The 27,772-nt window shown below is 36.8% G+C and overlaps 1 protein-coding gene across 1 annotated transcript in view; it reads left to right on the forward strand.

The window, feature by feature from the left end:
- Positions 1-27,772, forward strand: part of si:ch211-186j3.6 (neural-cadherin) — a 291,090-nt gene that overhangs the window by 117,445 nt on the left and 145,873 nt on the right. Inside the window, exons 5-6 of the mRNA XM_051115680.1 lie at positions 636-747; positions 6,466-6,715. Of these exons, the coding sequence (XP_050971637.1) occupies positions 636-747; positions 6,466-6,715 (362 nt within the window). The remainder of the gene's footprint in view (positions 1-635; positions 748-6,465; positions 6,716-27,772) is intronic.

Consider the following 27,772-nt stretch of genomic DNA (forward strand, 5'->3'; position numbering starts at 1 on the left):
ATCTTTCCAGTCTCTGAAATTGAAGTGAGTAGGTTATTAAAGTCACTTAGCAGCTGCCAGGCTGCTTGAGCAACAGTGTCAGGGCAAAAGCACTCACGCAGTGTTTTTCTTCCTCCAGACAGCAACTTTCAGCTTAATTCAGTCTTATGGGAGGCATTAGGTGCCTCTTTCAGCTTCACTGATGCTTTTGGAACAAATCGGGAAGAGCTATAACGTGCCCATGTGATATTGGAGGACGTTTGTCCTTTTGTGTTGAGATGCACTACTTCACAACCACTGTATTTTTCAGGCACAGATGCTTGGTTATGTAAGAACATAACTGCTTGACACCAAATAATTTTGCAGTGAGAAAGGGCCAAGATAAAACTGGATGATGGTTATAAAGAGTGATAGAATATGGCCTTTTATGCTTGTTAAAAGAGCTTTTTTGGCAAGGCATTCTTGAAACAGCAGCAGTCACAGCTTCTCAGACTCTGAGAAACACTGGGGACAGTCATAGTGATGTACTAACTTACAGTACTCCCTGAGAAGAATTCACAAATCAAGATATTATGATCTGCCCATTTGTTCCTTTAACAATTCTCACCCATCTATTTTTGTGCCTTCCGGCTTTCTTTTTCGCTGGTTTCTCACAGGTGCGAGTGATCATCACAGATGAGAATGACTGTGTTCCAGAATTCCAGCAGTCCATTTATAGCAAAGACGGCGTCCCTGAGACAGTCACGACTGCAACGTCACTTCTCCAGGGTAAGGCACCATAGCCATTATCTCGAGATCCTTGTATAACAACATGTACATTAGTAGACCTTAGTAGCAGTAGAAAGCAAGAAAGTGTTTATTTTCTCACAGATATTATTTTAGTCATGCTTTTGCTTTTAGTGAAAGCAAATAACATTTGAGACTGAATATTCAATACAGTTCTATGCAAAGGTTTGGGAACCCCCAGCAGAATCTGTGAAAATGTGAATAACTGTAACAAAATAAGAGAGATCATACAAAATGCATGTTATTTTTTATTTAGTGCTGTCCTGAGTAAGATATTTTACATAAAAGATGTTTACATATAGTCCACAAGACCAAAAAATAGATGCAATTATTAAAATAACCCCTTTCAAAAGTTCGGAAACCCTTGGTTTTTAATACCGTGTGTGGTTGCCTGAATAATCTGTTTTTTGTTTGTTTGTTTGTTTGTTTGTCTGTTTTGTTTAGTTTTGTGATGGTTGTTCATGAGTCCCTTGTTTGTTCTAAACAGTTAAACTGAGCACTGTCCTGCAGATTCCTCAGGTTTTTTTTTTTTTTTTTTTAGCATCTTTTGCATATTTAAACCCTTTCCAGCAGTGACTATATGAGTTTGAGATGCATCTTTTCAAATTGAAGACAATGGAGGGACTCAAATACAGCTATTAAAAAAGGTTCAAACATTCACTGATGCTCCAGAAGGAAACACAATGCATTAAGAGCTGGGGGTGAAAACTTTTTTGAACAGTATAAAGATGTCCGAATTTTGTTGAAGTATCATTTTTTTTCCATTTAGTACTGCTCTTCGGAAGCAACTGAAGATACTTGCATGTTTCCCAGAAGACAAATTAAGTAAAATTGACCTTGATCTTCAAATTCAAAAAGTTTTCACCCCCCGGCTCTTGTTTGCATCATGTTACCTTCTGGAACATAAGTGAATGTTTTAACTTTTTTTAATAGTTGTGTTTGAGTCCCTCAGTTGTCCTCAGCGTGAAACAATGGATCCCAAAACCATACAGTCACTGCTGGAAAGGGTTCAAATATGCAAAAGATGCTGGAAATATGAAGTATCTGCAGGACATGGAGGATTTTTCTGTAGAACAGTGCTCAGTTTAACTGATCATCCAGGTAACCACACACAGTATTAAGAACCAAGGGTTCCCAAACTTTTGAAGGGGGTTATTTTAATAGTTTCAGATATTTTCTGGTCTTGTGGACTATATGTGAACATCTTTTATGTAAAATATCTTACTCAGGACAGTAGTAAATAAAAAATAACATGCATTTTGTATGATCTCTCTTATTTTGTTAAAATTATTCACGCTTTCTGCAAGGGGTTCTCAAACTTTTGCATAAAACTGTATTTGATATTTTCATTGAAACATAAACCAGCTTTTAACCAAAAAAAAAAAAAAAAAATTCCTTGTGAAAACCAGGTTCTTGAAGTATTATAAGTATAGATTAGGTAACACATATTCACAATTTACTAAGAGATTCCCCTCAATAAACACCTAATTTGCTGCTTATTGACAGTTTGTAAGGTAGTTGTTGTGGTTGTTATGTTTATTGGGTAAGGGATCAGTAATGTGGTCATGCATTAAATGCAATTTAAGTACTAGTAAAAAGTCAATATGCTAGTAATACGCTGCTAATAAGCAATTAGTTAATATTGAATAGTGTTCCCTAAACTAAAGTGTTACAAAATACTAAAAATTCTCTTTTATCAAGTTATTTATTGGTCATGTTTTAGTCAAGGAGCGCAAAGGTATTAGTTGTTATGGAAAGAGCATATTAACAATGTGACTTTGTTCTGCACAGCTTGCATCATTTTGTGCAATTGCATGCTGTAACATTGCGTTGCGTACTACTATTTAAAAGTTTAGGGTCAGTAAGATGTTTTTTTTTAAGAAATTAAAACTGAGTTTAGCTAGGATGCATTAAATTGGTCAAAACTGACAGTAAATAAATTTTTAATTTTACTAAATATAAAAGAAAAAAGATGTATTTTAAATAAATTCTGTTTTGAACTTACTATTCATCAAATAATTCTGAATACAAAGCTAAATAGTTTCCACAAAAAATATTAAATGCCACAACCATTTTCAGATGTTTCTTGAGAGCTAAATCAGCATACTAGAATGATTTCTGAAGGATCATGTGACACAGAAGACTGTAGTAATGGCTGCATAAAATTCAGCTCCATCACAGGAATAGATTACATTTTGAAATATATCAAAGTAGAAAACGCTTCTTTTAAAATGTAATGTTATTTACCAATATTGTTGTTTCACTGTATTTTTTGGGGTTATTTTGCACTTCATTCACTGCTCATGCAGCTGAAACGGGTAAATCCACAACACTGTTCCCTTTTAATGGATTGTATAACAGCCATATTAATTCTAAATGTATACATTTTCTCTGTGTGCACCTTTATTTCCAAAAGTTGTGTAAAGTCAACCAGATTAGATATTTCCAAAAAATGTTTTTTAGTTTTGCGTGCAGTATGCATCAGACAGACTGTGAACAGGCTGTAGGTGATCTATGGTTGTGCCATGAATCTAGCATGCCCTTAGAAAGTCTATTTCTCACACACCCCGAGACAACAAGGTGAGAAGATGCGCCCTTCTTCCTCTATCATTCTGTTTAACACCACCTTTGAAGCACTTCTCCCCTGATGTGCCCTTTCATGTATCTAAATTGCACATTGAATCTGGAGTCTATGTACTAACTCCTGAGAGTGCACTTGTAACACAGAGAATGGAAAACACATGCCCTCAGCCATGATAAGAAGAGCTTTCATATTCTCATTAAATTTTAGGCAACTACAGCTGCTATCAAAGCACCACAGAATGAAGTGATGGACAAAACAACAACTGCAGAGGACAGACCAACTGCCTATGCAGACACAACGCCAAACAAAAGAGAACAAAACAAACAAACACTGGAAAGTTACCGTGATTTAAAAAAAAAAAAAAAACACTGCTGGTCCTGGAGAATAACAGGTCTTGGCAGACATTTTGAGAGCTTAACACAGAGACTCTTGGCAGAATGGGAAAGGTGATGCAGTGAGGTGTACAGCAGATGTGCTGATTAGCAGGTGCACGCCAACCAGCATCTGCACATCCGTCTGTGTGGGCTTCATAACAATTATCTCCACCGAGCGCGAAATATCCTGCTTGCTCCAGTTAAACCTAGAAGAACAGACAAAAGGCTACTTTTCAAGAATAATTTGTAACATGTGGCTACTTATCAAACATTCATAACGAGTGAGATGGACAGTTTATGATTTAAACATCTGGGGGAACAGCCGTTTTCGTAATGGCTGAGGATTGCTGGATTTTATTGCTGAAGGTCCACTTCAACTTTATGTATAGCAGTAGATTAGGACTCAGCCGACGTATCAGTATGGAGTTATCCTGTTTAATTTCCTGTTTTTATCTCACTCGTATTCTCCAATGGTAAAATTTGCTGCAGTAGATAGAATTGAGTGGGGTGGAGGGGGATTCGGGATCTACCACAAGGACTTGTTAAGTGTGATCTGAAGGACCTGATTGAGCACGCACTCTCACATCATGTGCAGTTGGGATCACTGCAAAGTCAGTCACATTCCTAGGATTACGCAAACTGCATAGGAACTAGAAGCTCAATAAATAAAGTCATCAGTGAAAGTACCATCTAAAGATCACTGGGCTAGTTAAAGGGGGCAATGTATGCAAAATTCACTTTGACATGGTGTTTGCATATAAATGTGTATTAGCAGTGTGTGGACACAACTACCCTACAATGATAAAAATCAATTCAATCATTTTTTTATCCTCAAACCTAAACGGTCTCAATTATCAAGCTGTTTTGATTTTCAGGACCCGCCCACAACCGCTGACGGACTGCCCCGTATTTCCATATTTCCACCCTCAGCCAGTTGTACTGGCTGCATCCTCAGCCGACGTGAGAGTCACTGAGGATGCAGTGGATTCATTTTGTTTTTAATGGTAACGCTACCAAATACACAAAAAACGATGGGCAGGGTGAGCAGTAGCTCATTAGCATTTAAAGAGGCATGCACCAAAACGGGTCACTGTGAACAGAGCTGTTTTTGACAAGGAAAAAGGTGTAGCTTTACACAAACATTGAGGAAACCAAAATATGTTGCAGACATTTCATGAAGACCCTAAAGAATAATACCAACTTGTGGAAAATGGGCATCTGATGTCCCCTTTAACATATTGGAAGATACAGTGGCATGCAAAAATTTGTGAACCCCTTTGCAGAAACTGTGAAAATGTGAATAAGTTTATCAAACTAAGAGGGATTGTACAAAATGCATGTTAATTTTTATTTTGTACTGTCCAGAGTAAGATATTTTACATAGAAGATGTTTACATATAGTTCACAAGACAAATAAATAGCTGAAATTATTAAAATAATCCCCTTTAAAATACTTTTTTTTTTCATGAGTCCCTTGTTTGTTCTGAACAGTTAAACTGAGCACTGTTCTTCAGAAAAATCTTCCATGTCCTGCAGATTCTTTAGTTTTCCAGCATCTTCTGCATATTTGAACCCTTTCCAGCAGTGACTGTATAATTTTCCGATTTATCTTTTCACACTAAGGACAACTGAGGGACTCAAACACAACTATTAAAAAAGGCTCAAACATTCACTGATGCTCCAGAAGGAAACACGATGCATTAAGAGCTGGAGGGTGAATACTTTTGAACAGGATGAGGATGTCCACATTTTTCTTATTTTGTTGAAATGTAATTTTTGTTCCATTTAGTACTGCCCTTCGGAAGCAACAGAAGATACTTGCATGTTTCCCGAAAGAGAAATTCCGGGAAAAAAGTTTTCACCCCCCTATGTAAAATATCTTCCTCAGGACAGTACTAAATAAAAAATAATAATAAAAACATGTTTTTTGTATTATCTCTATTATTTTGATAAATTATATATGTATAACTACAAAAATAATTTACAATACTGTATTCATACTTAAATATTTTGAAAATGTTGTTTTCGTTGACTCTAACTTACTGTTGGATTTTCAGTCAAATTTTGCCAACGTGTACCAAATTAGGCAACATTTTAAAGGACTGCATTTTAATTTATGGTAGCACTTTACAGTAAGGTCCCATTAGTTAACAGTTAATGCATTAACTAACAATAAGCAAGACATTTGTTACTGTATGTATTAATCTTTGTTAATGTATTAAAAATACAACTGTTTATTCTTAGTTGATGTTCATGGTTAGCTCATAACAGATGTAAGCACTTCATCTGTTCTGGTCATGTTGTTTATAATATACTGCTGAAATGTCTAATATACAATTCAGCAGAAACTGTTGGTTTTCTAAAGTGCAGAATCAGGGAAACTGGACCTCAGCTCGAGAAATATTTACCACTTTATGTCGACACTAGTTGAGTTGATGTGCAAAGCAGCCACTGTGTATGCAGCGCTGTATTCTCAAGTTCGTTTGAAACAGGCTCACACTTTATTGAACGCCATTGCATTTTACTGTAGTTGTCAGATGCAATAAGACTCACAGCTTGGGATCTTTTGATTGCCAGTCATGTATAACCATTCTCATCGTTCATTTGACAAGCGCATATGCCCAAGCTATTTACACGGGGAAACTCAAATAAAGATTGATCCTATTAGCTGATGCTGCATTTCTTGGTAGTGCAACTTCTTTGTTTTAACACCCACCTCTTGTATTTCTTTCTTATTTGCAGTATCAGCCAGCGATTGTGATTCGGAGCAGAACGCAGAGATCACATACTACACGCTTAGTCCGAATTTCATCATTTCAGCCCATGGCACCATATTCCCGGCAGGCCCTCTGGATTATGAGCGGCCCAACCACCTGTATGAATTCGTAGTAATGGCGGTGGACAAGGGCGAGGTGCCCCGCACTGGTACGGCCACCGTGCGTCTTCGTATGGCCAACGTCAACGATGAGCCTCCGGAGTTTTCGCAGCCTGTGTGAGTTTCTTATCTCTCTCACCACCCCTTAGCCTAATCACATGACCCTGTAAAGAACGTGATAATGGAGGCCTGTTCTTTTTTTTTTTTTTTCCAGCCGTAAGCAGCAAACATTTTACAGAGACAAGATATTGTTATCTGGCTACAGTTAACATTTTAATTAATTTTTTCACAAAATCTCTCCTCTGTGTAATTCCAATGTGTTGTTGTTGGTTCATATCCACACTAATTGCATGTTCACATCTGGCACTTCCTAACGTGTACCAGTGCTTAATAATGTCTTACAGTCTTGCTGAGATTTGGGAGTGCACTGATCGAAAAGCAGGAAATACACCAACAGAGAAAGTGCATTAGTTGAGCAATCCTGGTTTGAAGTGTCAGAGACCCTTAAAGTGGCTGCAGTGCATCAAAGCTGTGCAGTAGTTTTTGATTAGGCCTGAATACTCACACTTCCTGACAGTGCTGTGAATGTACTCTGGGGCAGGTGAAGGGAACCACCTTGATGGCCATCCTTTTACAGTTTTCAGTGTATGTGCCCTTTTAGTGTTATTAAGAGAAGGGGCAATTTATGTCCTTATGATGGACTGGGCCATTTTCACTAGAGAGTCCCTGTCTTAGGTAGAGCACTTACTCCCAGGGTTATTAACTAAAAGTAAAACCATGCACACACTAAATAAATAAATAAATAAAATGTATTAAATTAAAAATAAATGAATAAAAATAAATAAATGTTAACTGAAAGAATAGTTAAACTTGATGTTCTAATAAGTAAAATGAAAAGTGAAGTAAAAATGAATAAAAACAATATTTAAAATTTAAAAACAACAAAAACTAATTAAAGGGCACAACAATATTTCTAAAACTTTAATTAAAATTAACATGAAAGCAGAACATATAGAAATACACTGAATTCAAAACATATCTCAGGGATATTAAAATAACAATGTAACACTGCTTCCAGTACCTGGAAACTAGGAATGCATCCACATTATGGCCAAAAGAGAATAAAAATATGTACAACTTTTTACAACTTTTGATTTAAATAAAATAAACTTTGTGTGCATTAATTTATCCATGTTATGTCAAACTGGCCAATAATATTTGATGTAAACATTGATTGATAGTGAAATTTGGCCTCAAGGAGTTTGTGTTTACACTTGACCGTCTCTGATGTGTGATAAGATGAGGAGAAATCCTTACAGGCAACAAGCATGACTTTTTTCAAATTAATTTGCTTTTCCTAATTTTGTGCACTTAAAATATAATACTTATAATATCCATCTATCTATCTATCTATCTATCTATCTATCTATCTATCTATCTATCTATCTATCTATCTATCATCTATGTATATCGATATCTATCTATCTATCTATCTGTTTTTATTTTTTGTATTGTTTTAATTTTTTTAATTCAGCAAGAATGCATTGATTAAAAGTGATAGAAATCCTTTGTAACCTCGTGAAGTCTTTACTATTACTATTTTACTATTTCTATTCATCAAAAAAAAACTTGAAAAATGTGTCACAGTTTCCTCATGAAAATTAAGAAGCTCAGTTGTTTTCAGCACTGATAAAAAGAAATCATATTAGAATGATTTATGAAGGATCATGTGATACTGAAGACTGTAGTAATAGCTGTTAAAAATCAGCTATGCCATTTTAGAAATAAATGAGTTATATTAAATTGCAATAAGATTGTTTTTACTGATTTTTGATCATTTAAACGCAGCCTTGGAGAGCACAATAAATGTCTTTCAAAAAATTAAGCGTATAGCGTTAGTTCTGGCAGGTCATGCGAGTCAAGCTTGCATCGGCTGACTCTAAGGCTGATCACATCTACCTATAGGAATATGACACCTATCACGGCATTCCTATATAAGCTCCATTCAGTACTATTCAGTAGCTTTTTCACTTGCTCAGGAGCAAAATACCCTCCTCCATCCCCAACTCCTCCTTTCGCCACAGTCAGGACTTGGCTTCTGATATTCTTCATTGAATAAGACTCCTTTTATCTTGAATAATGTGTTACACTTAAATATCATTAAGTACATTAATGACATCTGCTTTGTTCTGTTCTGTTTACCCTGGGGGTTATTATTGCTGCTTGGAAGGACAGTGAGTCCATTTGTGAATCATGCTTCTTTCAGAAATCAGGCTGCTTTAGTGCAAGTGTCGCTATTTTGGTGAATGACTGTTGAATGATATGGTGTACCTGAATGATAGTTGAATAGATGAATGACGAACTGAATGTTATTCAACAGATTCTTGAGCTGTTGTTGTGGATAATAAACACCACAGCCTTTTGGTTTAGTGTTGCTGGTTGGTTGTATTTGACATGGCATTGCCACCCTGTCAAAACACTCAAAGGAAAAATATGGCTATAGTCATCGTGGAACAATATGGGAAACCTCTTCACCATTAGGGTGAAATACAGTATTCAACATTTGAAGTGGATCAAAAAACTCCATCAAAGTTGTCCTAAGACAAAAACAGTGTATTGTTTTGGTTTTAGGACAACTTTGATGAAAAGTTTTGATCCACTTCAAATGACTACTATATATAAATATAAATGCTTAGAAATAATATTGGTTTTTAAATCCATTCATAATTTGTATAGCTCCAGGCACCCAAAAATCGCAATAAGCTTTGGGCTTTGTTACTTTTAATATAACAAAAAGTCTCAGCTTTCAGCTTCTGTCAGTTCCATCATGAAATACAAACAATAAATGTGTTTTTATGCTTTAATGTGGTGTGAGATCACAGTATTCGCCTCAGTTCAAGCAGCATGAATCAGTTTCATTTTTACTAGGCCTGCTAGTTACAGCACAAAATAAACATGAATGATCATCACGTTAAAAGAACAGAACATAATGAAATGAATGTCTCATGTAATCGATCTGTCAGTGTTTAAACCAAAGAAAAACGTCAATAAAACAGCTTGTCACGTAACATTTATTCAGAAAAGACACCAATATACCTTTGTCAGCATCTATCTATCTATCTGTCTATCTATCTATCTATTTTTTTGGGCTGCTCTGATGTGGAGTTTGCACGTAGTTTTAAAAAAAATGCAAACAGAAAAACAGTTCTGCTATAGCCACAGGGTAAAACAAAAAAAAAAAACAAAAAAAAAAAAAAAAAAAAAACACACACAAGAAATTACAGAGCCCTGCACATGACATGCAGACAAAAATATGTATGTGTGTTTATCATGGCCATGAATTAGGAATTCTTTCCATCATTTTAATTAAAAGGCCCCCCTCGGCAGGCCCCCAATCCGCCCGGACCCACATGCACGTGCATATCCTGCATACCCAGACGCTACGCCCCTGGCTGGAGATGTTGAATGTCCCTGTGAGGACATCTTACAGCTGAGCCTGTGCTCTGAACTTGCAGTCTGTGCTAGTGATGATTCTTCTAACCTTCACTACAATTGCATATGCATTTACGTATATATGAGGTGGTCATAAAACATCAGATTTGAACTGTTTATACGGGTTTAATTGGTCTATGTACTTTAATTGGTTTTATCTTAAGCTCAGTGAAAATATTTATATTAAACAAATATCCATTTAGATTAGAGTATTTTGCTCTGCATAGATTGTTCTTTTGTTTTTTACATTTCAATGCCACATCTTATTTCCTATATTAAATCTAAATAGAGTGCAGAACATGCTACTGTAAGAAAAGAAAGAAACATACTTTAATAATGACACAGACCTCAACAGCTGAAACATATAAAGGGCTGTAATCCGTTAAAGGAGAAGTCCATTTCAAAGATTTACATATAATGTACTCATCCCCTTGTCATCCAAGATGTTCATGTCTTTCTTTCTTCAGTTGTAAAGAAATTATGTTTTTTGAGGAAAACATTTCTGCATTTTTCTCTATATAATGGGCTGGTATGGTGCCCCGATTTTGAACTTATCAGCGATATAGGACGATTTCGAAGTTGAGGGAGAACATGAGATGGGAGTTTTTCGGCATACCCTAACTGTCATGAACTGGAACAAAAACAGTCCAGGCAGAGTAAGACAAGATGAGCGTTTGGCATTAAAAAGCATATAAATTGTATTATTTTTATTAAAATAATCAATAGTTGCGTTAGATAAGACCCTTCTTACAACCGCATTTGGGATCATTTGAAGCTACATTTAAACTGCATTTTGGAAGTTCAAAATCGGGGCACCATATCAGTCCATTATATGGAGAAAAATGCTGAAATGTTTTCCTCCAATAACATAATTTCTTTACGACTGAAGAAAGAAAGACATGAACATCTTGGATGACAAGGGGGTGAGAAAATTATTTGTAAATTGTTGTTCTGGAAGTGGAGTTCTCCTTTAATCGAGTAGTTGAATAAAAATAAGCATCCAACTATCACAACTATAGACCAATTATCTGTTTGAAAACATTTGGGATGTGTGCACAGCATGGTTGCAGAAAACCCGGGCGAGAAAGCCTTTACGGCTAGAGAATTAGATGGATATGGTACAAAATACTTTATACAGATTATATTAATTAGATGTCATTTTCAAAATGTTATTCGCATGTTACAAGATCTTGTCACCGAGCGATAAGCACTGTTATTCAACGAAATTGATGTTAGACAGTGGGATAGTCTTACAGATCCGAAACTGCTTTAAAAGTAGAGTAATCATAGCAGTTTTCATCCATAGTGCGTCCGTTTAAACATCTGTGTTTAGCTTCAAATGGCGTCTTTAACGACCATGTTCTATAAAAATTACTTGTATTTCGACTTTGACATCAAAAGGCACAAAAATATATTTTTTTCTCTTATTCCATGGATTTTACCCATTTACCTCCACTGGTTACCAGTGTTTTTCTTCAACTATTATTTTCTCTTGTGGACTATATGTACACATCTTTTATGTGAAATATCTTATTCAGGTCAGTACTAATTAAAAAATGGCATGCATTTTGTATGATCCCTCTTTTATTGTTAAAATAATTAACATTTCGCAGATTCTACCTTTGACCTCAACTGTGTTCCATGCTTCTATCATGATTTTACAGTCATTGTATGATTGCTCTAAGAAGGAACAGTCTTTGCAGCTGGCCTGACGTTGCCGTTCTAGTCTCAAGCAACAAAAGCTACGTTGTTATCTTCCTGATAATGTGGTCTACCGTTTCCTTATCTTCATCTCCCCTTGCGTAAACCTTGTCGATGAGGTCTTTCCTCAGTTGTTCTATTAATTTGCCTCTCATTTCACTGATATTTCTGTTGTGCTGACTGCGGACTGTTATTGTTGTTTTTCCATCTTGTTGGCGGAGCTATGGCCCTTGGCCATTTTAATTGACTGATTTTCTGGCAGAGAGCTCACTGAATCAGAGAGGCAGATTCAATCAGCCGTGCATTCAGCTGAAGCAGGAGAAACCGAGAATGGAAGGGGGGGTGGAGGCTGGGTAGACAGACCTCGGTCAGAGGGTCTAAAAAAGAATGGGAGAGCCAGGCAGATTTTTGTTTCGAGTCCCCTAAAAGGTCTTTTTTTAATTACTTTGTGCATTGGTATTCTGGTGTGCGCATCTGTGTCTGCATGGCTATACCCAAGAGCATGAGTTTAAGACGTGGATGGCTTGGGAGTCTGTTTTAAACATTAAAGTCAATATGAAATCAAAAATTACACTATTTACTTTCTTAATACACATGGTGTTATTGCACATGCTGCATCCATTCATGCATGTTATTTCAAAGAAACAAAATGTAATAACTTGTACCGCCTCTGCAGTGACTATTCTTTTTGGCTGACATCACCCGCTCTTTTTATTTTTCAACCCTTCCCCTTAAACCACTTTCCCTCACAGAATATCCTGTTTCACTCAGAAACGCATCACATTATGAAAGTAAAATGGGTTTCGAATGCTGCTTCATGTTGAGCAAAGAAGCGTTCTTTGCTACTAAACTGCTTTTGAAAACAGCTACAATGTGTCTTCAGTTGTCATTTTGAGAAATGTAGCCTCATACGATACGTGCTGCATTCTTAAAAACGCTGCACAAAAGCTGATTTCCTCTCAGCGCTGTAGGTGGAAGATTTTTCTATCTCCCCTTTTTGCCATCTTGTGTTATTTCAGTTTTTATTAGGCGAGTGTGCAAATAATAGTTGAAGACTTTTGCACTTGGGAAGGTTCAAACAGGGCAGAAAAACACACTTGAGCATTATAATGAAATGGCCTCTAATTATTGTCTGCATAGGTACAAACATCAGCAAGTTATCTGATTATTACAGCAGCTTATCTGCTGTTCAAGCAGGAATAACATTTAGTTCATGCATTTCTGTATAACCAATTCAGGAAATACTTAAATGTGGATGGCTAATAGCTGTAATGCTATTACATCTACTCTTCCTGACACTGAATGGTTATCTGAATTAGCTACTTTACAGCTATGCCGGAGTTGTGAGACTTCATTCACATTGGAGAAAAACTATTTGATTTTCTGAATGATTATTCAGAATGCTAGTTATATTGTGGGCAGATCTGTTCAGACTGCAGTTGTTGGTTTGCTAACATGTCCATATGGACCCTTGTCATAAGACTGTGATGACGTGTTTCAACGGTCATCATCATAAATCCTAAATCTATAAATCCCATCATTCAGATTTATATTTATAACGCTATACTTTGTATTATATAACCTTTTCATCAAGTAACAAAAAAAAACTAGTTAACACTAATGCAAGGGTGTCTATGGGAGGGACGGTAAATCTGACATTGTTCTCTCGTTTGACTACCGATATTAATCTCTCTCAATTATTTTCCTTTGATTGAAAGTTGTGAAAACACTATTGTGGAGGTTTTTTTTGGTATTTGAGCAAATGAGAATGCAAACAATATATTTGTGGTACTTTGGTGTGGTACTTTTGAGGTCTGTTGGTGTTGTCATAATAGCGACTCAAACATTCGTAAATTTATCATGCATGATACTGTCAGTAATTAGTTTTTTTGGGGGGTGGGGGTGGGGGTTCCATCCAAAGTTGTGTAAATTACTTGCGCCTTAGAGCAAGCAGATGAAACGCAATAAATGCAGTCATTGCTTTAGGAGGTTTATGCCAGACTTAGATTGAGCATTTCACAATGACCATAATAACATTTTAGATTGGCCAGCTGGTTAGTCAGACTTTGCCATCCCATAGTGTAAAGACAGTTGACTTTTTTAATGCGCATGGAGGAATTTATTCGGCAAAAACTTTTCCATCTCCCATTATTCGCATTAACTTTTTTCGCACAAGTCAAAAACCACCTCATAGAAGCGTAAAATCATTTTTGCGAATTAAGAGATTTTCTTTTAAAATTTACTCACTCATCAGTCGTTTCTTATGCGATACTTCAAAATGAGCATGAAAACATGAGTGATGGGAAAAATAGCTGTTGTTTCCACAAAAATATTAAGCAGTACAACTGCTTTCAACATCAACTGGAGTAATGATGCTGACAAATCTGCATTTCCGTCTCAGGAGTAAATTACATTTTAAAACAATAAAGAAAGTGTGTAGCCTTGGTGAGCATACAAGAATTAAAAAAAAACATGTAAAAATCTTATCAACCCCGAAACTTTTGAACAGTAGTGTAGCTTGTCTCGCTCATCCCATTCTTAAAGGGAACCCCAGGTATTAAGACTTCTATGATATAATATTTAATATAACGTAAGTGATGTCTCTAACCAGGCACGTGCACAGGTAGGGCTCAACCTGTGCAGAGCACATGCCCTTTTTGTAGTTACACTCGGAAGTGCCCTTTTTTGGGGGAGTTTTTTTTTTTTTTAAATAAATCAATGCAATTGGTAACCCTTTACGTCTGTTTGTCTTTTTAACAAATATTTAACCAATTAAAGGCATTAAAAAGCGCATCTCTTTGAACCGCTCAAACTGTCAGTCAAACTTCACAACTCCGCCCCCTGAGCGCCGCAAACTTACGTTTCAGCACATCAGTCAGAGTCATAGAGCAGAAGCAGATGAACGTCTTCGTCTTGTAACGGTAAAATATCTTGTTGTTTGAATAAGTGCAACGTTGTCTTTATGAAATAAACACTAGTATGTCTATAAAGGTTCATATAATGCATCACCACACCGGTGTGATGTTGACGTAATGTGATGTCGTCATTTTAATGATGGACAAATTGCAAACGTTCGCTGGTCAAAAACCTGCGGTGTAATTGCATTTGAGTTTGACACAAAGCAACCGAGTGATCCTTGTCAGCTAGGTAAAATATATTATAAGAAATTTCTATTTTGATTTTATGACTATCTGCTGAATGTGCTGATGCATGTAAATTACATGATGTAATTTATTAACATTTCATCATATTATATAGCCTATGGTCACACAGCATGGTAGGTTAAAGTTTACGATGCTATTATATTATGCATGTGTTTGCTGGCTAGATTTTTAAAAAAATCTAGTATTGTATACTCCCCGCTCGTCTTCACATGTATAAACATAGAAAAACATGGTTTACTACTGTAATAATGTTGTATTAAATAAAAAAAAAAAAAAAAAAAAAAAAAAAAAACTTTACACAATGAGAATGAGAATCATCAGGTCACTGTGCATTCTATATATTTTATCATGCAGAATGTAATCTGCATGTATGCAAAGCAAAGAAAAAAAGAAAATTAACATCTTACACAGCTAAATAAGAGAGAGTGCACAACCAATTCACAAACACAGGACAAATAATACACAGACAACCACCCAGGAGGCAAATTGGTAAAGCTAACTTTACTAGAAGGCCAGGTGTGTTGTTGTAATTAGTTTTAAAGATACCCTCTATATGTATATATTATCTGTATAAAAGTTATTAATACTAATTAAATATAATATAAGAATATTATTGTGTGTTATTTTTTTGGTGGTGGAGGGGTTCGTGGAGGGGTTGGGGGGGTGCCCTTTTTTCAGTTTCAGCACATGCCCCTCAAAAGGTCTGTGCACGGCTCTGTCTCTAACTGAAATATGTGGTAGAAAACCCATGAAAGATTTCTGTATTTAAAAAATCCGGTAACACTTTATTTTACAGTTTCCTAACTAGTTGCATATTAGCATGCATATTACTACAATATTAGCCAATAATTTATTAGTACTAATTAAGCACATATTAATGCCTTATTCTACATGGCCCTATTCTACATCCCTAATCCTACCCAATACCTAAACTTAACAACTACCTTATTAACTATTTATAAGCAGCAAATTAGGAATTTATTGAGGGAAAAGTCGTAGTTAATAGTGAATAAGTGTTCCTTATTCTAAAGTGTAACGTTTTATACATATTTTGTATATTTGGGATGTGCCATTATTTCGATGACATGAAATGGTTGCACTTGGGGAGCTACTGGCACTATGTGTTGCTATTTTTTTCCACAACGTGGAAAATAAAATACTGATACAATGCCACATTGTGTGTGTTGTAATTTTCAGTTGAAGGGCAACAAGAGAACAAGAGAAGTGATTTAAGTCTTCAATGCTTTCCTAACGATAAAAAGAGGAGAAAAGAATGGAAAGTTGCCTGTGGATCAATAAATTTTTCTAAAGACCCACGTCTTTGTTCTCTCCACCTTAGCCCTGATGCCTTTGAGGCTTTTAGTAGACCACAGCTACTAAAAGAGCTTACAAAACAGCAGAGACAAGAAACACTAGATGCCATCCTGGCAGGCTGTAAACATGCCAACGCTTGTCATGATGCCGCAGCCACTAAAGGAGTTTCTGAGCATGGATTTTATTTTGGACCACTCTTCTTTTGCAAACTGCTCCAGGTCATTCAGCTTTGAAGGATGCCTTCTCCCAACTGTTGTTTTGAGATCTTTCCACAGGTGTTCTATGGGATTCAGATCTGGACTCATTGCTGGCCATTTCAGAACTCTCCGGCGCTTTGTTTGTAACCATTTCTGAGTGCTTTTTGAAGTATGTTTCGGGTCATTGTCCTGCTGGAAGACCCATGACCTCTGGTGAAGATGCAGCTTTCTGACACTGGCCACTATGTTGCGCCCCAAAATTCTTTGGTAATGATCAGATTTCATGATACCGTTCACACAGTCAAGGCATCCAGTGCCAGAAGCAGCAAAGCAACCCCAAAACATCTTTGAACCTTCACTATGTTTGACTGTAGGGACTGTATTCTTTTCTTTGAAGGCCTCATTGCTTTTTCTGTAAACAGTGCCATGATGTCCTTTACCAACAAGCTCTACTTTTGTCTCATCTGTCCACAGTATGTTCTCCCAGAAGGATTGTGGTTTTGTCACGTAAGTTTTGGCAAACTTCAGTCTTGCTTTTTTATGCCTTTGTGTCAGCAGTGGTGTCCTCCTGGGTCTCCTACCATAGTGTCCCTTTTCATTCAGATGGCGAGGGATAGTACGAGCTGACACTGTTGTACCCTAATTTAATTGGGATTCTTTATCCACCATTCGAACAATCCTTTGTTGTAATTTTTCATTAATTTTGCTCTTCCGTCCATGTCCAGGGAGGTTAGCTACAGTGCCATGAGTTGTAAACCTCTTCATGATATTGCGCACAGTGGACACAGGAACATTAAGATCTCTGGAGATGGACTTCAGATTGTTCATGTTTTTCTCTCAAATCCACAGACAACTCTTTACACTTCTTTCTTTTCTCCATGCTCAGTGTGACACACAGCACAAAGGTTTAGTCATTTTTTTTCCCATTTTAACTGGATGCAAGTGTAATTACTGTATTGCCTGTTACTTGCCACAGGTGTGTCTAAATACAAATTACAGGAGAATCATATCCTTGAAAAACAGTTATCTCTTACAATTTTGACAAGGTGCCAATCATTTTGTCCATTCCATTTTTGAGTTATGTGTGAAATTGTATCGAGTTTGACTCTTCTTCTCTGTTGTTTTGTGTTGTTGCAGTGCAAACAAAAAACAATAAGCATGTAAATGCCAAATACAATTGTAATTGTATTCTGAGAGAAGTGTTGCATTTTCTGACAGAATTGCAAGGGTGTCGATATTTTTGGCCACGACTGTACATATTTCAGTAAGAGACATCATTTATGTTATATTAAGCCATACAAGTTATAATGTCCTGGGTTCATTTTAATAAAAATATTAAGAGTGAGGTCTAGCAGGGCTAAATCCAGTAGAAATGTTGTGTTTTGACTTCCCCACAGACCCTGACATGTCCCTGCGTGTATATTTCTCTTCCCTTCACCTCAGATCCTCTCTGAAACTTTCAGCCTCTCTGAAAACCCCTCCTTTCCTCAACCAGAAAGGCTCAATCTCTCTATCCTACATCATTTCTGCGAACAGGATAGCCTATATGTGTCGGGCCTGTAATTGAGTAAATTGCAATGTCTGTCACCGCTGTTTGTTCCATTTGGGCAGACTAATTTGCCCAAGCCCTCCGCTTCAAGGCGCCAGGCTCCTTCAAGTTCGCCTGAAAATGAGCCTTGTCAGTCACGCCATAGCGTTTGCACAGTACATCATTACCAGATCTGTTTACTGGCACCAACCTGACCAAGGACAAAGAGTAAGATGGATTGAGTGATGTTTATTACGCACTGGCCCGGGCTTTCTTTGCCGTCCCTAGAGCCACGGGACATGGTAATGAGCGGTGATACAGTCAGTCCTGATGCTGGAAATTTGGGTGAAAATGATTAGGAGCCTAGCATCAGCATTCTTTTGTGATCATTGGCGTTTGCTCGTCTCCTTTGTTTTGTTGCATTGATGGATGTCTTTCAGGACTCAGCAACTGAAATGTTGTCATCTGAATTGATAGCTGACATAATGAGCGGACGGATACAGTGAATGCAGACAAGCCGCATTTCACTTGTCTGATTGGTTCATGCGCGTCAAACAAAGTGGCCGCTATGAGCTGTCAGTCACTGTCACAAGACCCATCACCTGTGCTGTTGCCATGGCAATGGGGTAGAAAGGGAGACGTAAGCGAGGCGTTTTTTTACGGTTAGTCCGTGACAGGTTTTCTCAAAGGCTGTGCTCAACATATCCTCAGAGCTAACATCTGAAAACAAACCCTTTGAGTTATCTCTCTGAACGAGTGTGTGTGATTCTGTGTGGGGAGGATCTGTGTTTGTTTGTGTGTGAGCGTGCAATCTCAGATCTTTGAGACTTCTAACAGATTACAGGTCGTGGATGTCACGCGTGTGTCAGCGGCGGAGTGCAATGACAGGGTGAAAAAGTGCAAGCAATGGTGTCTCCATGGATGACATAAATCACCTACATGAAACGCCTGTCACCTTCCCTCTGTTAGCCATCAATCAGGCCTACACAGTGTGAGATGATGGGCTCAAGCTCTCTTACCCTCTGTCATTCTGTCTGTCTCTATATCTGTCATTTCCTGTCCTCTGATTGGTGTCTTCTCATCCTTCTTGAGCTTTCATTCCTCCTTATCTCCTTGTTTCGATCTGTCGGTTGGATTTCCATCTCTGCAGCTTTCAATCTGTCTTCTTTTTGGCAAATTCAGCATCGCTTTTATTTTCATATCTGGACGCTTGGTCAGATTGACGGAGACTGATAATGTTGTTCTTTTCTATAAAGTCAAGTTTTCTGTTGTCTGAACTTGCTCTGATGGAAAGTCAAATGTCATCATTCATTCACTGTCATGTCGTCCCAAAACCCATATGACTTACTTTCTTCAGTGGAGCTTAAGAGGAGAAAGTGTTTATCGCTTTTTTGCCTTGCATTTATGATAAATGAGTTTAAGCTTCAGAAACACTATAAAAAGTGTTAAAAGTAGTCCACATGAGTCTTCTAAAACCAATAGTTTTGTGTCAGGCTGAAACATCAGTTATTATTGGGTTTCCATCCACATATTTGTATTTATTTTTCATCCACATATTAAAAAAATGCTGAGTGGACACATCAAGATGCAAGTAAAACCTCATAAATGAATAATCTTGAATAATCTGATTTTTTGTTGTTGTTCAGTGAGAATGCATATAAAAAAAACAACTGAAATGCATTACTGAATATATTCATATATGTACATCAAAAAAACTTTTGCCTTAATGGGACAATGTTAAAAATTTTTACAGTAAGATTTCTTTAATTAATGTTAGTTAATGTATTAAATGACTTGAGCAAAAAAATGAACAATACATTTATTACAGTATTTACTAACCTTTGTTAATGTTAATGAAAATACAGTTGTTCATTGTTTGTTCATGTTAGTTCACAGTGCATTAACTAATGTTGCCAAGCACAACTTGAAACTAACATTAACTGAGATTAATAAAAGCTGTAATGTTCATTCTTAGTCAGGGCTGTACATTAACTTTTTTTGCACATAGCACTGGTGCTACAGAAGTTGAAAGTTTTGTAGCACAGGTCAAGCAGTTGTAGCACAAGTTAGGGGTGGGCGATATGGGAAAAATATCATATGACATTTTTTTTTCAGGAATATCACTATTCATGATTTTATCATGATTCTTTGTCATGTTGACTGTACTATTAACTACTAATTTCCCTGTTGTAAAAAAAAAAAAAAAGCCTTTCAAGATAACACAATATAAAATAAAAAAGAATGGCAGATATTTAGATTTTAAACATTTGTTATTAGAAAATAAAATCAAAGATATACATTAAAAATACACATAATATACAAATAATATTAAAATAACATTATATACATCAATTATATTTTTTTAAAGCAACTGTATTAAAGTTCATCAGTCATGAGCAGTGCGTGATTTTTCTCTGTTTTGTTGTTTTATTAACATTAAAAGAAAAGTTCACCCAAAACGGAAAATTTTGTAATCTGTCTGTCAATTCTGTCGTAGTGTTTTATTTTTACACCATCATTTACTCACTCTCAAGTTGTTTTAAACCTGAATTAGTTTCTTTCTTCTGTTGAACATAAACGTTATGTTGAAGAATGTGGGTAACCAATCAGTTGCTGTTGACTTCCATAGTATTTTCGCCAGTTACTGTTTAGTTACCCACATTATTTGAAATATCTTCTTTTGTGTTCAGAACAAGAAAGAAATTAATACAGGTTTGGGACAACATGTCAGTGAGCAAATGATGACATTTATGTTATTTTTGGGTGAACTATTCCCTTAATGACAAGTGGCACCATGTTTAGTTGCTGTCGCTTTAAGAGCTGCACGCATCCGGTTCTCTCTCAACAGTTTACTTTCATTTTTGGACATAACCAACTGTGTTTATATGTAAACCTTACACGTTTTCGACAGTAGCCTATTAGATGCTGAATCAATCAGACGTCCAAGACAACTTAGTCCAATAATCAGGCGATGTTTAACAGATGTGTGCGTGCGCTTCAGGTAGGTGTGTTTAGAAAAAGCGCAAGTCAGAACAGCACGTGAATTAAATGTTTAACCGGCAAGGCTTTAAAGCAGATGCAGTAGAGATGTAACTCTACTGCTGAGTTAACATTTGATGTGAGCGTACGTCGCACTGTACAGTATATTGCAGGTGGATGCGTCAGAACTGCAACTGATAGAATGTGGGCGTGTTCTAGTGGGTAACAGTTGACAATGGTTTTTCGGACACAAATAAAACAAGGTAAAAGCGTACACCCAAATGTCTTAATAAGCTAATCTAACTGAAGGCAACACTATGAAATTAATTTATATTTGAGGTAATTTTCATGCTTAAACGCAGAATAGAATGAGCAACTTTACAAAATCGGACAGCTGAATACCAGGGTTGTATGTGGTATGAACTTAATTTTTGAACAAAAGATATAGCTTTTTCAACATATAGTATTGGGAAAAATATAATTGTGTACTAGAAAATTTAGCATTGGGGATTTGCATTGATGAAAATTTATTAAAAATATACTTCACGGACATGAGATGCACCCACAATTATAAAATGACCCAGTTAACTAATGTTAAAAAATGAACCTTATTGAAAAGTCTTACCGAAAACTTTTTTGATTAAAATATATGTAAAAAAAAACAAACAAACACTAGAACAGTGTAATATATTTTGTTGACTTGCATACTTACATTATTTAAACCAAATGTTTAAATGTAGAGAAATATGCAATTTTAACTAGTATCCCATACCTTGTCACTGCGTCGCCTGCCAGTGACGTCATACACCCTCGATTTTTGCTTTTATTTTACAGAAAACAAGGAATCACCAAAGACACTTTAATATGTTATGTGTTTTGTTAGACAGGTGACGAACACACAGAGAAGCATTATAACAGAACGTTCAACACACTCAAATGCTTTTCCCCACATACGCATGACTACAAGGAGCGGAAGCAGTCTACTGTGGCATAATAAACGCTCTGCTGTTTTCAAGCTGTGTGACGTGCTCGGCTCTCATTGGCATTCGCTCCAGCGGTCTTGTTTCGCTTTCACGGATTTCAGCCCCACCCTGCTTCATACTACTCAATAGTGGCGTCATCAAACTACACCTTTGTTTCTTTGTTTGTTTTGAATATGCACCTAGCAGCGAAAATTACATTCTGTGCCTTCAAAAAAAGCTTCAAAAAGATTCCAGAAACACTATAAAAGACTATATAAAGAAGTCCACATGAGTCTTCTAAAATTAATAGTTTTGTGCCAGGCTAAAACATCATTTGTTATTAGGTTTCAATCTGCATATTGTTATGCAAATTTTGAAATCTTGCTTAGAAACGCACACATCAAGATGCAAGCAACACTTTCTAAATGCCTCTTGCTTGAAGATTTTTTATTGTTGTTGTTCAATGAGAATGCGTACATATAAAAAAAACTGAAACACATTACTGAATCAATTTCAGCAAAAAAACAAAAATTGATTGTCTGAGCATTTTTTTCTGCACACTCTAAAATTTATTAGATTTAATAAAAGATTTTGCTCTCTTGAATGCACTGGATGGAAACACTGCTTTATTTGCAAATTGTTCTTCCAATATTTACTCCTCCTTGCATAAATTAGGTTCGCTGCTTGGATGAAAAGATTCCCCATTTGATCTTTCCCTCCAGTGAGCTGAATCATTGAGATGAACTCAAGAACAAGATTAGATTTGTAAATGAATCATTCAGACCTGTTTGTTGAACTGGTTTGACTGATTCGTTGGAAAGATTTGACTCTGAAAGACTCGTCCAAAGATTAAACATCTTTACTCACGAATGTGCTAGAGAATAGCTACAGGGCACTTCATTTTAATGTTCGTTTAATTGTGTGTGTGTGTGTTTTCTCCCTGTTTTGGAGCTCGACAGCCCCAATCCTCATTCACTTTCATTATGTTGAAATCAGTGGCCAGTATATTCTTTAGGAATAGTGAGTAAAGATAATGAGGACAGAAATTTGTTCTTTTAAACCAGACATTCAAATTTACAGTCTGGTGAAAGAAAAATAGATGCTTGTTGGCTATGGGAGTTTAAACTAACTTTGTTTACCAGAACTTTTGATTTATGTTTGCTTCAGTCTTACAGAAGTTCTACCTTTGGATGCCTCAGTGGCTTTGACTGTTTGTTTATTTATGAACAGATTTAGCCAAACTGGCTTTCATTCCATCTTGAGGTTTCATAGAGGTATTAGTATTCACAGCCTGCAACATTTTTTTACACAAGAAGCTCCAGATTAATTTCTTAACTGGCTGAATCCAGAACACATTGTCAATCTGGCATCAGGGCAGTTGACCTTTAGCCACTCTGATGCACCATAAGTGTCCTCCTCAGATCAAGAGAAAATGTCTCACACTCTGTCACGACAAAAAGTCCATCAGTGCACAGCCTATGTGACTTAAATGAAATCTTCTCGGCTGAATAATAACGAACGGTGGCTGAGACTATGGAAGTATCTCGTAGTCTGTCAGCACTTTTCTCTCTTCTCGAACGACAGCATGCTGTGCAGATGTGGAGGCACTGTTTGTCTTGTCGCCATGAGGTGCTGTTCCATTGACAGCATTGTTTCAGATGTGATGAAGTGTGAGCGTGGTTTTGGCAAGAAAGGCTTAGCATGAAATGTGTTGGCTTTGTCTGCTAACAGCCCCTTGAGCGAACTAGTTCAACAGTTTCTTTTTCGGCGGCAAATCTATTATTGAACATTGCAAGGGTGGTCTAGCTCACTTCCCCTCCACTCATTCTTTGTTATACTCACAAAATAATAATGGGTTTTCTGTAACAATGAAAATTGTCCCCATGTGAGCATGTGTCTGTTTGTGTGTGTGTGTTTGTTCTAAAGCTGGAGGCCAGAGACTTGAGTCACTGAAGCGGTGACACGCTCAAAGCTGTCAGTCTCTTCAGGTCACACTTATCTAAAAGGCTGTCGCTGTAACAAGCTTCATTACGATGCCTTACTTAGACAGAACTCAAACATAATTTTCTGTTCGAACATACTGTATCTGATCACTTTAACTTGATTTGATTAATTTTTTTCTTGTGCACAGATAATGTGTAGCATATTGTAGAGGTCATTACTGAACAGATGCACATCCTGTTTTCCATTTTCCAGAGGGAATTAAGAACTTCTGATCATAGTTAGCAGTTATAATGTTTAATACAACGTGTGTGTGTGTGTATTGTGTGTGTATATAAATTAACTTTTGTTCAGCAAGGATGCTTTTTATTGATCAAAAGTGACAGTAGAAACATTTATAATGTCACAAAAGATTTATATTTCAAATAAATGCTGTTCTTTTGGCCTTTCATATCATCAAAGAATCATGATAAAAGGTATCACTGTTTCCACAATAATATTAAGCCACAAATCTTTTTTTCAATTGTGTGAGTAAAGAACATTTTGTGAGCATCAAAACTGACTAAAGAAGGCTTGATTCCCCTGAAGCTCGTCAAAACAAAATTAGCATTCTACTTGTAATACTGCCTGTAAATCTCAAGATATTTCTAGCTTTTACTGATTTTAAATCGTAATTTTGGCCACCACTGAAATGGGTAACACTATTAAAGATGACCTATTATGCCCCTTTTTACAAGATGCAAAATAAGTCTCTGATGTCCCCAGAGTGTGTATGTGAAGCTTTAGCTCAAAATACCCTACAGATTTTTTTATAGCTTGTTAAAATTGCCATTTAGGGTATGAGCTAAAACGTGCCATTTTTCTGTCTGTCCCTTTAAATGCAAATGCAAAGGGCGGAGCTTCAAGAACTCATGCTCCAGTACTATCCTTTGCAAATAAACATTCCACTATTAGTACAAGCCTGTAATCTTTACAGAAAACATACTCTGTTAAAAAGTACTGTGCATAATACACTGACCAAAATTAAAAATGTAACACTTTTGTTTTTGCCCCCATTTTTCATGAGCTGATCTCAAAGATCGAAGACTTTTTCTATGTACACAAAAGACCTATTTCTCTCAAATATTGTTCACAAATCTGTCTAAATCTGTGTTAGTGAGCACTTCTCCTTTGCCGAGATAATCCATCCACCTCACAGGTGTGGCATATCAAGATGCTGATTAGACAGCCTGATTATTGCACAGGTGTGCCTTAGGCTGGCCACAATAAAAGGCCACTCTAAAATGTGCAGTTTTATCACACAGCACAATGCCACAGATGTCGCCAGTTTTGAGGGAACGTGCAATTGGTATGCTGACTGCAGAAATGTCCACCAGAGCTGTTGCCCGTGAATTGAATGTTCATTTCTCTACCATAAGCCGTCTGCAAAGGCATTTCAGAGACTTTGGCAGTACAGTTTTGGCCTCACAACCGCAGACCATGTATAACCACACCAGCCCAGGACCTCCACATTCAGCATCTTCATCTCCAAGATCATCTGAGACCAGCCACCCAGACAGCTGCTGCAACAATCGGTTTGCATAACCAAAGAATTTCTGCACAAACTGTCAGAAACCGTCTCAGGGAAGCTCATCTGCATGCTTATCGTCCTCATTGGGGTCTCGACCTTGACCAAACACTTGAGTGGGCAAATGCTCACATTCGATGGCGTCTGGAACTTTGGAGAGGTGTTCTCTTCACGGATGAATCCCGGTTTTCACTGTATGACAGCGTGTATGACGTTGTGTGGGTGAGTGGTTTGCTGATGTCAACAATGTGGATCGAGTGGCCCATGGTGGCGGTGGGGTTATGGTATGGGCAGGCGTATGTTATGGACAATGAACACAGGTGCATTTTATTGATGGCATTTTGAATGCAGAGAGATACTGTGACAAGATCCTGAGGCCCATTGTTCTGCCATTCATCCATGACCATCACCTCATGTTGCAGCATGATAAAGCATGCTGCCCCATGTTGCAAGGATCTGTACACAATTCCTGGAAGCTGAAAACATCCCAGTTCTTGCATAGCCAGCATACTCACCGGACATGTCACCCATTGAGCATGTTTGGGATGCTCTGGATCTGGATACGACAGTGTGTTCCAGTTCCTTCCAATATCGAGTAACTTCGCACAGCGCACAGAGGAGTGGACCAGCATTCCACAGGCCACAATCAACAACCTGATCAACTCTATGTGAAGGAGATGTGTTGCACTGCGTGAGGCAAATGCAGTGAAACTGCACATTTTTGAGTGGTCTTTTATTGTGTCCAGCCTAAGGCACACCTGTGCAATAATCATGCTGTCTAATCAGCATCTTGATATGCAACTTCACATTGCTTTCATATGCAGTTTTTAACTACCACATTCCTATTTATCATTCTATCATTCTGGTAGCACATGAAGGCAGAATTAGTGAAAACAGGCAGAGACAATGCTAGCTTTAGCAACATTAGCCTTACAGAGTGCCAGGAAGCTCTTTCAGAAAGGCAATTTGTTTGAATCTTTTAAATCACCTTTATTTTTAAGAGTGTAGGGCTGTGTTTATGCTAACAGGGCAGAGATCGTCACAAATGGGTGGGACTTTTTCCCTGGGATTGTAAAAAAAATGAATAGGTGGATTTTTACCATTATAGGCTGGTTGTTTTCACACACTGCGGCCACACAACTGTGTTTAAACACCTTAATAAAAGTGATTTTTGCATAATAGGTGCCCTTTAACATTACCTGAGCAGTTGAAATACGTATGCTAAAAAGTGCAATCATTCAGGGACCTTATTTATTTATTTTTATTTTTTTTGCATAGACAGAGTAAGAACATAATAAGCCTTGTTTATGAAACTTGTATAAATATATTTAAATTCTGAGTACTTTGCCCATAAAACATATCTTCCTAAAAAAAAACTCTTTTTAATTTATTATTATTTTTTTTAGAATGTTTTAAAAATATTTCTGAATATAAAAATATTAAATTCCACTGTTGTTCAGTTGTTGTACGAATAGGTCAGTGTAGTATTTGTCCTGTCCCTCCTCCATTGATTGGATGACTGGGTAAAAAGTGGCAGTAATGAGTGTTGTGATTTACCAAAAAATTGAACAATTTTCAGCTTCCAGCTCTCTTAAAAAAAAAAAAAAAAAAAGACAAGGCAAACAAATGTGTGAAATATTATGCTAGTGCATCAAAATTCAGTGTTATCAGTTTGTCAAAAAGAACAAAGAACATTTAACACACTATTTACAAGTGGCAGGGAGCAGGTGTACATATCTTTCCTACGTATGTTTCGTTTTGAAAATATGAACATATTCATGGATTTGAAACGTTATGTCAGAACAGTTTTATGCAAGATTCACACAAAAAATCATTATGCTTGTATTTCATGAATAGGGCCTAATGTGTTTAAAATGCATATAGTTAATTTGAATGCTGTTAAACTGAAATCAATGCTGAAATAAGAGTTCAATCAATACGCATGAAAGTTGTGTTCATTACTGGTTCATTACTAGGTCTTACTGACTCCAAACCTTTCAAGGGGTCCTATTATGCCTTTTTATAAATTCTAGATATGTTTTTTTTTGGTTGTGGTAGAAGTTTTTCATGCTTGGTTGTTCCAAAAATGCATTATTTTCTTACTTTTTACATTACTACTGCACCTCTCGTCCCAGTCTGTCTGGAACGCTCTGTTTAGTTCCTATTTTGATGAAACACATCTTTCTGAAAACACAAAATGCGCTCTGATTGGTTAGCTGTCCCAGTGTGTTGTAATTGGTGAACTGCCTAAGGCTGAAATACACTACATGATTTTTTCCCCGATTTTCACCTGATTTACTGTCTTGAAAAAAGTTGATGCTAGTTGCCA

Source organism: Labeo rohita, chromosome 7 (genome assembly GCF_022985175.1).
Source record: "Labeo rohita strain BAU-BD-2019 chromosome 7, IGBB_LRoh.1.0, whole genome shotgun sequence".
Classification (NCBI taxonomy): Eukaryota; Metazoa; Chordata; class Actinopteri; order Cypriniformes; family Cyprinidae; genus Labeo; species Labeo rohita.